The sequence below is a fragment of the Hibiscus syriacus genome, unplaced genomic scaffold (assembly GCF_006381635.1).
Source record: "Hibiscus syriacus cultivar Baekdansim isolate YM2019G1 unplaced genomic scaffold, ASM638163v2 tig00110223_pilon, whole genome shotgun sequence".
NCBI lineage: Eukaryota > Viridiplantae > Streptophyta > Magnoliopsida > Malvales > Malvaceae > Hibiscus > Hibiscus syriacus.
Genome location: NW_024062636.1, coordinates 1,478,643 through 1,492,085, shown reverse-complemented (window position 1 = coordinate 1,492,085; position 13,443 = coordinate 1,478,643). Strand labels below are relative to the sequence as shown.

The 13,443-nt window shown below is 34.6% G+C and overlaps 1 protein-coding gene across 1 annotated transcript; it reads right to left on the bottom strand.

Annotated features, from left to right (window-relative positions):
- Positions 1–7,051: 7,051 nt before the first annotated feature.
- On the bottom strand, positions 7,052–9,682 carry LOC120114369 (probable serine/threonine-protein kinase PIX13). Its single transcript, XM_039135307.1, has 6 exons — positions 9,580–9,682; positions 8,914–9,233; positions 8,067–8,202; positions 7,817–7,959; positions 7,599–7,722; positions 7,052–7,485 (listed from the first exon to the last, which is right to left on the bottom strand). The coding sequence occupies exons 1-6, from the start codon at positions 9,644–9,646 to the stop codon at positions 7,106–7,108; spliced, it is 1,170 nt and encodes a 389-aa protein (XP_038991238.1). The 5' UTR covers positions 9,647–9,682; the 3' UTR covers positions 7,052–7,105.
- Between the last annotated feature and the right edge of the window lie 3,761 nt (positions 9,683–13,443).

The following is a 13,443-nucleotide window of genomic DNA, read 5'->3' as shown; positions in this document are numbered from 1 at the left end:
GGCATCATGACAGGGTCAAGTAGCTGCTCCAAATATACTACCCTGTCATGATATCTTTCGAGTTGCATGTATGCATAATTGTCTTCTAAAGCTATAATTCAATATAATTCAATTGTAAAATTTCTAAAACATGTAAAAAATCCAATTTGTTCACGATATATCAATCTCATAATCAACATGAACTTACTAAAAATAATACGAGCTCGCAGGACGCCGAAAACCACAGGTCGGATCAATACAATTCCCACTAAACTAGTACCAGCAGTCTCTCGGATTGAGCCTGGTGATTTCACTATGTCGATACTCACAATCAATTCTCTGATTTAAAGAAAAACCAAACAAGAAGATAAAAAAATAGCCTAGGACCCTCTTTCACATCTATTCTGATGGACTAAATATCTTTCATAAAGAGTACTAAAAGTTTTGATTAAGAAGAAAGAAAGAAAATTAGATGGTTTTGGTTCAAAACTAACACTGAATATCCAGATCATTGACATACAGTTCCAGAAACATAAAAATTTCAACAAAAAACACACAATGCGAGCTGAAAATGGGAAAATGCGAAAGAGGAAAAGCTTACTTCCGGATAGCCCAAAAGAGAAAATAAATACCTTCTTGCAAGTGAGGGGAGAGGCTAAGAAATAAATTCAATCGGTGTTGCGTTCCAGTAATTCTTCCTCCATTTTTTTTCTTTGAAATAAAAAGCTGAAAGATAGAGCACTGTTTGGGTTTACAATTTTACATGGCAGAAAATTGAAGAACAAAAACCAAACGAGAGTGCATGTGAGAGAAAGAGACTGAGAGGTGAATGCGCTGTTTGGGATTTCATTATATTTGATCATCAGTTGGAAAATCTTTAACCACAATGATTAAACGAAAAAATTATTATATGTCATTTATACAAAATAATCCCAGCTTTGTTGGTGACTTTCAATAATGATACTTAGTTCATCTTAGTAGTATTTGTCAACTCTGCATTTATAACCCCATTTTTTTTCTCACAAGCATTTCATCGAACATCTATGATTCACCTAAGATGACCTGTATCTAACATTACACCTTGAATCGTTGATGGTCCCGATGGTCCCGATAGTCCCTTGGTCGGGTCTTCTCTCAATGGACTCTTATTCAAGTCAACACCTCCACATAATTCAAAGTTAGATTAGAATTTCCCATGCATCCCCAACTGAAAAGTTACGCTGAAAATGAGAAGAGAAGCGAAAAAGGAAATTCGAGATCAAAAAAGAATTTGGGGTTTAGAATGAAATTGAAGATTGTGTTACAAGTTTTAAAAGTTGGGGGACCTAAATGCAAGCGCCTGAAAAGTTCAGTGATCATATTGCAAACGTACTAACGGAAGTGTAACGGCATCAAACGGTCAGTTACGTCGGGGATCATATTGCAAACGAACTAAATGTTGGAGGATTGTATTGTAAGTTTTAAAAGTTGGGGACCTAAATGAAAGCTTTAGAAAATTTCAGTGGTCATTACTATATTTTACCCTAAAATTAAATATTTTGTCATTGACAAGGGATGCAAAGCAAAGATACGAAGATGCGAACATGAAATGGAAAAAATTTACAAGGACGTAAAAGTGCATCCACAAATTATTTTTAATGATTTTTTATTCTTTTTTATGAATAAAACAAAAGCCGTACGATCTGCTAACCTATTAACTTAATATTTCCATAGGTAAACCACGTAAACACTCTTCGGAGTTTTAGGGTGCCACAACTAATAAATCACTTTCATTATGGTCACTACAGTTAACTATTATTAAAAAGATTGACATGGCACGTATACGATTATTTCAATATTATTCATCTTCTTTGTCACATTACCCTCCATTTCTTCGATTCCATCAACATCATTCATCTTCTTCATTATTGAATAGTGCTCAGATTATCGACATCGTCACCATGTCCTCTTCCCCTTCTTTCTCGCTTTCATACTAGTTTTCATGGTTACGAAAGAATAAATCAGACTTTCTAAAAGCATAAAGTGTCTCATGGACTTTACTATCTAGCATTGATTTGTAACTTGCACCAAATTTTTGGCTCACTGCCTAAAAAATGGAGTTCAGAATTTTAATGTTCAATTCTAAAAAACTTGGGTATGCAAATTTTCCTTTTTTTTTTCTTTCTATTTTCATTAACAAATTAAACTAAATTTAACATTATTCTCAAAATAATAGGCGTGGGAAGCCACATACATCCGGCCCTGTCACTGTCCCATCCTCGCTTGAAGAACTTGGTCGAGAAATATGATCCATTAATGCATCTACATCTCGACAACGTATCAGCTGTCGTTGTTTCATCGCTCGAACTAGCAAAAGAGATGACGAAGAAGCACAACCTTGTGTTTGCTTCGAGGCCTCAACTTCTTGATGAGTAAATAATGACATATGATTGCAATAGTGGGCCTTTGCCCAACAACATGCTTTTAAAGACAATTGCGGAAGCGTAGAACATTGGAGCCCTAGAGTGTTAAATTTGTCCAGGCATTCAGATCAATAAGGAAGATTCCATAATATGATTGAGTCCATTTTCTTGTCCGGGGGACCAGACAACCTGTAAATCTCAGCCGGAAGTTTTCATTGTTAAGCCGCCACATTACTTCCAGGATTGCATTTAGTTCAAGTGCAAGGATCAATAGGAATTCATATAGGAAAATCTCAGGACTTGGCTAGCAACTTTAACGTACCTGATATGTCGTGGATGTTAAAGAGTCTGATTATGATCGTTATCCCCCTATTGAGATCTCAAAGTCCATGCCTAAGATGAAAGTAAGGAAAGATTCAAAGAAAACTAGGGATGTTCAATGCTAAGGACATATATCATGCAATAATATTGAAAAGTAAGCTTGTGAATTTATTCTCAATTTCTATAGAAAATTTCACAATATTTTGATAGATGCTTGTACAGCTTCAAAATTGACAAGAATTAGATTATAGCTAATTGTGGTGTTATTATAAACTATGTTAAGAGCTATTGAAGATCTTTGGTGCTCATCTACTGTTGATTCAGTTGTATTTTGTTGTGTTTGTGGAAGCTCAAACAAAGATAAATTTAATTGCTTATTCGATTGACTGATTGAGTTAACAAAATACAACGAAATATAAGAGAATTTTCACCATAAAAATGAGAACTTTTCTCAATATATTAAGAAAATTATAATATACTATGATTAAAACCTATGACTTTATTCAAAATTACCCGATCATCATTTAATTATGTTCATAAAAAAAATTTGAAAGCTGGCAGAAACACTTATATTAATTGTAGAGGACTCACAAGTTAAAGCTCATGATGCATATCATTTCATGTTAGAAATCCATAGTTAGACTTGGGATCCCCACTTTCATTTTCCATTAATTTTGAAGGTTTTTTTCTTCACCCTGTTCTAGAGACTACAAAATGAAGAAAATTAACAAGATTTATCTGAAAATACAGCGGCAAATCACAGGAAGGAGACACAAAGATTAGGCTTACCCATCCAGTTTGTGGATACTACCATCCCATGATTGGAAGACATTTTAAATGGCATCCAAAAGACTCCAAAAGCTAACATACCCACTTAAAATATCACTTTTCGTCCACTGGCACAAATAATGATAACCATCTATCATCAAGGGCACCAAGATGTGCTATGAACACTGAGGCATCCCGGAGACTCGGACAAATAATCCACAATCCAACACCGGGTAAATAATGGTGTGATGCATAATGACAGTATAATCAGAAGACAGGGAAGGCCCCTATGTAAATTTCCATTGCAACTGAGAATATTTGATAATCGAAAATAAAAAAACAAAATAATTAATGAAATAACAGCAAGGCAAAACTTTTTATTACCTTGTCAGTCTAGGGGTGATCTTGACACGAGTCACTTGCAGCTGCAGCTCGTTGAGAAAAAGCATAACATTGAAGAGAATCAATCGAGATCATTAAAGATTCAGGCAATTGAGAAGATGAAACCTGACTTTCAAGGTTATATCCATCATAAAGGAACTCAATTTTGCCAACTGAGTTCCCTTCCACTTTGATTTCTTCCTATTGTATGTCGAGAAATAGTACACAAGCTTCCCATAATACTGCATATTATCAAAGACAATAGAGTCATCTTGGTAATTAGAAGGTTTAGACTCAGAGTTCGTTTTAGCATCAGCCCCAGATTTTGACAACAAACTAGAGCATATGTCCTCTCTCCCCTTCAATCCCATTTCAACGCCAGACTTTTCCTTGTTATCATTGTGCTTTCTACGCCACTTATAAACAAACTTAAAACGTCTCTCTCCACGCCGTACATAAACCACTTAAAACGTCTCTCTCCACGCCGTACATAAACCATCGTTTTTTTTTTTTTTGGATAATTTTGATTTTATTACCCAAAGAAGTTCAGATACAACCAATCAACCAATCGTACATCACAAAATTAAAGAACATTCTATACAAGATTGGTTAGACTATATCCCAAACATTACAAAGCTTTAAGTTAGTTCTATCAAGTCTATTAATATTAGTTCCTCTAAGTCGAATTCCAACATGGTCTTTAACTTCTTTAAACAAGCATTCAACCGTTCTAAAACGGCCTTGAAACATTCGTTGATTTCTTTCCTGCCACAATAAGTAAATTAAAGCTGTCCAAGAGATTTTCAAGATGGTGGTAAGAAGGGACCGCCCTTTCCATAAAGAACTTGCCCTTGAAACCATTTCATCCCATGTCTGGATTGAAGACTTCATCCCATTAAGATTCAAAATAGCATTCCAGAGTCTTACTGCCAGAGGACATTGCGAGAATATATGATCCCTTGTCTCTTGAGAATTGCTGCAGTTTACACAAAGATCTTCTGTGCATATTCCCATTCTAAGAAGTCGATCTCTAGTAGGCAACCTGTTAAGCATAGCCATCCAAGCTATCAAACTGAACTTTGGAATATGTAATGGGAACCAAATTAGTTTGTGCCAATGAACTTGCTGCCCTTTGAGTCGAATCAAGTTCCAAATTTCCCTAACTTGCTGAGAATCGGCAGAAATAATAGGTAGCGCTTCTGTCCGCAATTTTAAAATTCTGTTAATACTCCAACTAACGTTCGTACCAGCTTGGAATTGCCAAAAATCCTGCTCCTTAAAAACATAGCTTTTAATCCATGCTACCCACAGTGATTCATCCCCCGCGAGGATTTTTCAAATTAGGCTAATAAGGCATGCTTTATTCCAAGTTTATTTCTATGTTGTGCATTAAATTTCTGACATGCTTCCTTTCTATGTCGTGCATCAACTATTTGCACTGGTTTCTTTCTATGGCGAGCATAAACTATATCGCTTAGTTCTATCTCAGCTGGTTTCTTTCAATGCCGAGCATAAACCATCATCGTTAGTTTCAAACAACTTAAAACCCTACTACTACCAGCAGTTAAAGTATATAAGCTATTATCATTAGACAAATTTCGATATCCTAGGTGAACTATTCATTGCCCTATGCAATTGAAATGCTAATTCAGCATCATCACAATCTTCCAATTCCACCGCCTGGTTGGCCACAACCGCTTTACTAACAGCCATTCCACTTGCCTTAACCGCATCCCCGACCGTCTCTTCCACTGCACAATTAGCATCTTTCACCACGTCTTCTAACAGCTTAGCTGCCTCACCATTCCTAACTTCCGAAACTCTAGGATTCTTAGCATTTCTTTCGCGCCAAAAAATCCCTCTTTTGCAAGCAATCTTTTCAGGGACCCAACAATCAATGCAAACAGTAAATTCCGAACCACAAACAGAGTATGACCACGGCGGAACAGATTTGAAATCCAGAAAGCAAGTTTTGTGAAGGGAACGCTTACATTGAGCACAATAAAAGCAATCTTCGGACGCTTCTTTGAAGCAATAAGAGCATATCTGAGATGAGTCAACACGATGGTAACATTTTGGGCAGAGAACAATGCGCCACTCGCTGTAAAGCGTTTTAATCTGCTTTTTGGTGCTGGCGATATCAAATCGGGTTCCACATTGCTTGGCATTCGGTTAAGTTGGGGAATTCACGGGTCTTATTAAGGGGAGAGAGACCATCTGATAACGGCGTCGTGGGCTTTGCGCAATCGGAGAGGTGGCGCTTGCGGTAAGTGGGAGGGCCGTCTGATATCGTTTCCCAAGGGGATGCCATTAGGGTTCCTTTCAGGTTTTAGGGAGGAGAAGTATCTTAGGGTTCTGCCGATACCATTCCCATTCGTGTGAAATTGTAGGGATGAGATTGTCCGCACCGTTAGTTACGACATCAGATGAATTTATAAAGTTTGAAGAGGAGATATTCTTATAAATTTTTATTGGATAAAAATAAGTTTTTAACCGAAGGTAAAAGAAAGAATATCTAAAATATATAAGAAATTAAAATTTTAAGGAGGGCGACTGTTCACTCGGTCCATCGCTGTTAGGTATCCCATTTTTCACAAACCACCGTAGACCACCTATATCAACACCGATTAAGGTGGCCGTACTGATGTTTTCTAAGAAAATCTGTGTTTTGCATGCGATCAAACCAACTCGATGCGGATTTCGAGTCCCCACATTTCATGTCAAACTCCACAATGGAAGCAAATGGTGCATAACCTTCTTTGATTAAACACAGATGCATGGATTTGCCATGATAAGTTGAACAAAAAGTTTATGCATGCTTTGAGAAGAGTGAAGGATCCGATGTTCGAACTTGTAACCGAGTACAATTAACTCCCTCAAAAATCATATTATCAGCTTAAATTTTAGCTTGAAAGAAACGATGAACATCATGGAAGTTTATTTAGGATAAACAGCACAATAATGCAGGTAAAACTACGCAATCAAAGTTATCAAGCTCAACTCGTTTTTACTTGCTGAAATAAGAACAATTTAGCTACCAAGCAATAGGTCCAACACGAGTCACACTGAAAAATAAAAATCATAGACTCTAGAACACAATACGAAAAATAAAGAAACGCGAGATGCTTGCGACACAATGAGCATATTAAGATCGAGACCTGCAACCGATGGATAGATGCAGTAAGTTACCTCAGCCGCGGATGGTTCAATAGGCATGATATGCTTCATGCTTGGAGCAAGTTGAGATCGATGGTCTAATGGCTGCGCTCTTTATGTCTGCGAGTTGCGCGACGAGGAGAATGGTTTCTTGGTACTTTCGGATTTTCACTGATTGACTTAATCTGTTCCAAAGTCTCCACAACTTCTTTCATTGATGGACGGTTCTTCGGTTCAAGCACAAGGCATTTTAAAGCAAGCTGAGCTACTCGAAATGCAGCTTTGGGAGGATATTTTCCATCCAATCCTTGGTCCATTACCTTCCTTAGTTTTCTTCTCTCAGATAAATATGGTTTCACCCATTCCACCAGATTTTGTTGCCCGCTTGGACGGTTAGGATCTAGTGTTCGCAAGCCTGTTAATATTTCGAGTAAAACAACACCAAAACCGTACACATCGCTCTTTACCGATAAATGTCCTGTTGAATCAGCAAGGCAATCAAATCATGTGAAGTGCCAAGTAGCCTTCGTTCTATTGTCTAAAAGTTGCGGTAATATAGTGCAAAGCACAGAAAAATTGTCTGAAGATTACCAGTAGCTACATATTCCGGAGCCGCATAACCGTATGTTCCCATGACCCTTGTTGTCACATGTGATTTGCTAGCTGAAGGACCGAATTTGGCCAACCCGAAATCCGATATCTTGGCATTATAGGACTGCATTTTAACCAGTAGTCAAAGTAAAGTTATACCAAATACACATGAATCCAAGTTTTAAAGATGAATATTCGAGGCTTTTATGGAAACTTACACCGTCAAGTAGTATATTCGAGGCTTTGAAATCTCTGTAAATTACTTGCTTGTTTGCAGTGTGCAAGAAACATAGGCCCTTTGCTGCTCCTATTGCGATTTTAAGCCGTATATTCCATTCAAGCGATTGAACAGCACATCCCCCTGAACAAAGTTAAATCTACAGAAATAAGATATGGGAAGTGTGCACACATGAATATATGCTCAAACAAAAATTCGGATATATAAGCAACTAGTTTCTGAACTCTTACTTCCGAAAAGATGGTTTTCCAAGCTACCCTTCTGCATAAACTCATAAACCAGAAGAAGCTCTTTATCCTCCCAACAGTATCCGAGCAACTTTACGAGGTGCGGATGAGACAACCTTTCTAAGAAATTTACCTCGCACTGCACCAATAGATAAGGAAGCAAAAGCCTCAATAACTGGGAATTCCTATACATTTTACTATACAAAGAAAACCAGTAAAACAAGCACTGAACGATTCCTGAAGTGCAGGAGTGGATGTTTTGGTAGACCTACATCATAGAGAGAGATTATGAAGGTATATATTAAGTAGAAGTCAAAAGAATTTATTAAAACGACGAATCCGACATATCACGTTTGTAAAAGTCCTGGAGCTGAAGATTTTCTTTAGGGAATCACAGGAGGCGAAACTGGTTAAAACAGTCCCAATCATGTCTCATGTCATTCATTCAGATTATAGGAGTGAAATCTTACAATCTTAATTTTATGATACAAAATTAGATATATTTCAGCCTGCAAACAGCCAAACACTTTGTCCGAAAATAGCAATGCAAACTAGCAGAGCAGAATAATATAGCTTTGTATTGAAGAATGGTTCGCTTCTCAGGCCTCTTGGCTAAAATGAGCTATGAACTGTTAAGAAGTCATTTGATATGCAGTTAGCAGAGCACTTCTGCACGTCCTTAATATATATATCGTTCGTCGTCAATCTGAGGACAATGGACTATTGCAACGTAAATGTTTACTTTATGCAGAGCTGAAATCTTACATGCTTGAACAAATCTTAGGTTCAGAGAAAACAAATAGACATTAACATTTAAGTTACTTCTTTCTCAAGACTAATGAAAATTCACCTGCCATTCCTCAAATCCTTGCATGCTCTCAGAGTTGAGCTTTTTAACAGCAATGAGGGTTCCACTTCCACTCTTCCCTGGTGCTTTCTCTTCAAGCCAGCCTTTGAAGACTTTCCCGAAACCGCCTTCACCGAGTACCATGTCAGGCCTAAAATTCTTAGTTGCAGACTTCAGTTCAGCAAAACTGAAGATCCTCATATTAAAACTTGGCGAAACATGCCCATTTGGAGAAGGCTCGTCACCGCTAGAAGCCGAGAACCTGCTGTAACCGGAGATGTTACTGCCCCTAGATGCTGTGTTGCTGGTTGTTTGAGATATCACTATTGCCATCACATAATTGACATGCTCTTAGTGAATTTGTCAAACATATGGAGTTCTTAATACAGCAAAAGAAAACACAAATTACAACAGTATTGAGATGTGCTTAGCAAATGTTGGCTGTGAATTTTTCAAATACATGGAGTTGTTTTACAGCAAATGGAACACAGCAGACAACAGAATGTAATGAATAAAAAAACACAGTTCTCAACATACACAAATCAAAGGTTAAAATAACATACAAAAACAGAACCAAGAAGTGGGTTTTTGGTGATGAATACAAAAAAACAAAATGGATTTTTCTTTATAAAACCATGAAACAATCTTTGTTTTGCAAAAGAAGAACACCTGAACTGAGATGAGCACTGGTGCTTGGTGTTGGATTATCAGCTGGAGAACCCCAGCAAATTCCCATCTTCAAAATATCTCCTCTGTCTTTTTTTGTTCAAAACAAAGAAATTCCTTGCAGAAATAAATATCTTTCAACAAGTTGACAAAAAAAATTCAATTTTTTCTTCTTCTTCTCAATTTAAACACCCAAAAAAAGGTCAGTGTGATTATTTCTTTGCTTGTATCATTTGAAAATTGACTTGGATCCTGTGTTTATGTTTTCCACTAAGGGAGACTTTGGGGTTTTGTAATTCAAGCAAAATTCAGCAACTAATGGAAATTTTAATAATAAAAAATGAATTTTCCGGCAAATTACTAAATCGAACAAGTCTGTGGATGATCGAGTGTTGAAGACTACGACGTGATTATGGGTCAACTGGCGTGTCTCGTTCAAGAAGTCGGTCAAACAAAATAAATAAATATCATAATTTATTATTCTTAATCATATCTTCGTAAACGAAATTCAAAGACTTCACATTTTATTTTATTTGTTCAAATGAATCTTTAATTGTAAAGATGTCAAAGTTTATCAGCAGGCGGTTAAAGATGTTCTTACATACGCCTTTTTCTTTATTGCCCTTTTGAATTTAGGGATTTTCCCTAACTATGCTTTTAATAATCTTAAAACCCTAACCGTCTCTCTCTCTCTTTCAACCTATTTTTTTAAAATATTTTTATATCATTTTCTTCTTTCTTTTTTAATTTTATTTAGTCGACGATAATATTAATCTTAATTTTAGTTGTCAATCGTAGGTGACTATTAGTTTTTTTTTATGATTTTTATTTTCTTTTTCTTTTGGGTCTTTTTAATTTTGAGTAGAAATCTATGTCCTTGTGACACATTTTTCTTTGCTCTTGTAGCACGCGTTTTCTCTACTCTTGTGTTATGATTTTTATGAATTTTTTATATATATTTTTTTGCATATCTCTGTGGTCATTTTCGTACTTGCACAAAAATCATCACTAACATTTATTTTCTGATTGGTTTGTCGGTAGTCATGTATAGTTAGATCCCCTCTTTGGTAAAAGATTGTTTGACGGTGTAATCAGAATTGTGTAGCGAAATAGCCTGTCAATTTGTTTGGTTCCCTCATCATTCCTTTATCGCTTCGCAAAACGTCTCATTAGACAAAGACAATTAGTTTCTTTTGAGGTTATTAAGTTTTGATGTTAATCCTCATTCTCAATCGAAGATTTTATTTTTCTTGGTATCTTTATGTTTAATATTTTATTTTTGTATGAATATTTTGATACGTTATAATTTTGATTCATTATTAATGAAATCTAGTTACCATTACTAAAAAAAATAATCTGAGAGATGAAATTATGCTGGTAAATAATTTGATTTGAATTCAAATATTTTTAAACTCAATTACAATAGATAATAAGCCAATTTTAGAAAAAAAATTATTTATTTATCATGCTGACGTGGAATACTGTCATACAAAGTAAATAAATAATCATTTTCGAAGTAGAGATTAAGGGGGTGTTTGGTTCAAGGATTGTTGGATTCCCATGAGATGGGAATCCCACATTCCCTTGTTTGGTTAGCTGGGAATCTCATTCCCGGCAATGTTTTATTACCAATAGTAGATTTTTTGGGATATATTACCGGGAATGTCATTACCTCCCTTTCTTTAGGTATTATAACATTACCGGCGTTTTAGACTAAAATGCCCTTAAATTTTTATTTTTTTTTTCAAAAATATCATTCTTCTGTCATTGAATAATAAAAATTCTACGAAGGTTAAATTACAAATTTATCTTTAAATTATTTTAGATTTACAAAAAAAAAGTCTATAATTAAAATTTTATATAAAGTTCAGGGGTTAAAATTTTTTTTACCCTTTCATTAAACCTTTTTTATATTTTTAATTTTGTAAAAAAAAATTATATAAATATTATGAATTTAATTTTTTAAAGAAAATATATAAATATTTTACAATTTGCAATATTATACAAATATATAATAAGGATAATTTGGTCAAATATACATTCCAATAATGTTTTATTCCTTTAACCAAACACGGTAATCTTACATTCCTGCTAAACCAACCAAACACAAAATACAACATTCCCAGTAATCTTATTCCCTGGTAATCTTTTATTTCCACTGATAATCTTACATTCCGTGAACCAAACGCACCATAAAGGTTATATCTAATTTTGCCCATCTCATGTGAAAGAACGAATGAAATTAAGGGATATTTATTTCTACTTCATTTTTATTGAAAACTCATCTCTCCCTTTTTTATTAGCTAAATGAATTGAATCGAATTTGAGTATTGTTAAATATTATTTAATTCGAAAAATTTAAATTTAAATTTGATTTAACTCGAAAAATTTATAAATTTAAAATTATTAAACTCACTCAAACTCAAAATAAAAAGTTAAAGTTCAACTCGAGAGAACCAACTATAAGATGACACGCCGAGCAATTGCTCAGAGTAGGGGTGTAAACGAGCCGAGTCGAGCTCGAGTATTGCTGAGCTCGACTCGACTCAAAAACTTTGAAATGAAGCTCGACTCGACTCGAAAACTCGCGAGCTTAAAATTTCAAGCTCGACTCGAACTCAAAATCCTAAACTGAAGCTCGTAAGCAGCTCGAAAAGGCTGGAAATGAAAAAAAAAATATTAAACTTAACTCGATTGAAGCCTCAAACTCAAACTCGAACATAAACTTTAAATACAAAAAATCTTACTGTATTTTTTTTATAAAAAAATCAATACATAAATATTAATATTATTAATAATTTATTTCTATAAAAATAAAATCTTAATATATTATATTTTCGAGCTGCTCACGAGCTTTTCGAGTCGAATATCGAGTAGCTCGTTTCGGCTCGTTAAGAACTCGAGTCGAGCTCGAGCTCGAGTCGAGTCCATTCGATCCGAGTATTTATCGAGCTTTGATTGAGTCAATCTCGAGTAGCTCACGATCTATCTCGAGTAGCTCACGATCTATCTCGTCTTATTTACAACCCTAGCTCATAGCCCCACTTTCTACTTTTGTGATTAAAGATTCTTAACTTTTTTGAGTTTTATCAAATAATCCCTACTTTTTAATTTTATAAATGAAAGTCCATAATTTAATCACCTCTATTTGGTTTATTAACATAATATTAAAATAATTATTCATAATAATAGAATATATTTTTCTTTCTATAGAGTATGTTTCCAAAAAAATTCTCAGAGTTTATAACTAATGACGCTTATTTTTTATTTTATAAAACAGTCATTATTTTCTATCTTTATAATTGAGGCACATAATTTCATATTTTTATATAGTTTATTAATATAATATTAAATTGATTATTCAAAATAATAGAATATATTTTCGTCTTTTATGGTTTATTAATGTAATATTAAATTAATTTTTTAAATAATAGAATATATGTTCGTTCTATAAGACCTATTTTTATATTTTCGTTCGGGACTCCGAAAATGTCTGAGACAACTCTGACTCGAGCTTAAAACTTGAGCTCAAAATATTCTTAGACTTAACTCGATTAAAGCTCGAACTCAAACTCGATTCAAAGCTCAAACCTAGACATTAAGTCCATGCAAAACCTTATATTGTATTCTTTAATAAAAAATAACAAATAAATATTAATATTATTAATAATGTAATTTTTAAAAAAAATTAATATATTATTTTTTCGAGTTATTCATGAGTTTTTTGGGTCGAGTATCAAGTAACTCGTTTTGACTTGTTAAGAACTTGAGTCGAGTCCATTCGAATCGAATATTGACGGAGTTTTGAATGAATCGAACTCATGTAGCTCGCAAGTTGTTCGGTCTCATTTAAAGCCCTACTTTTTA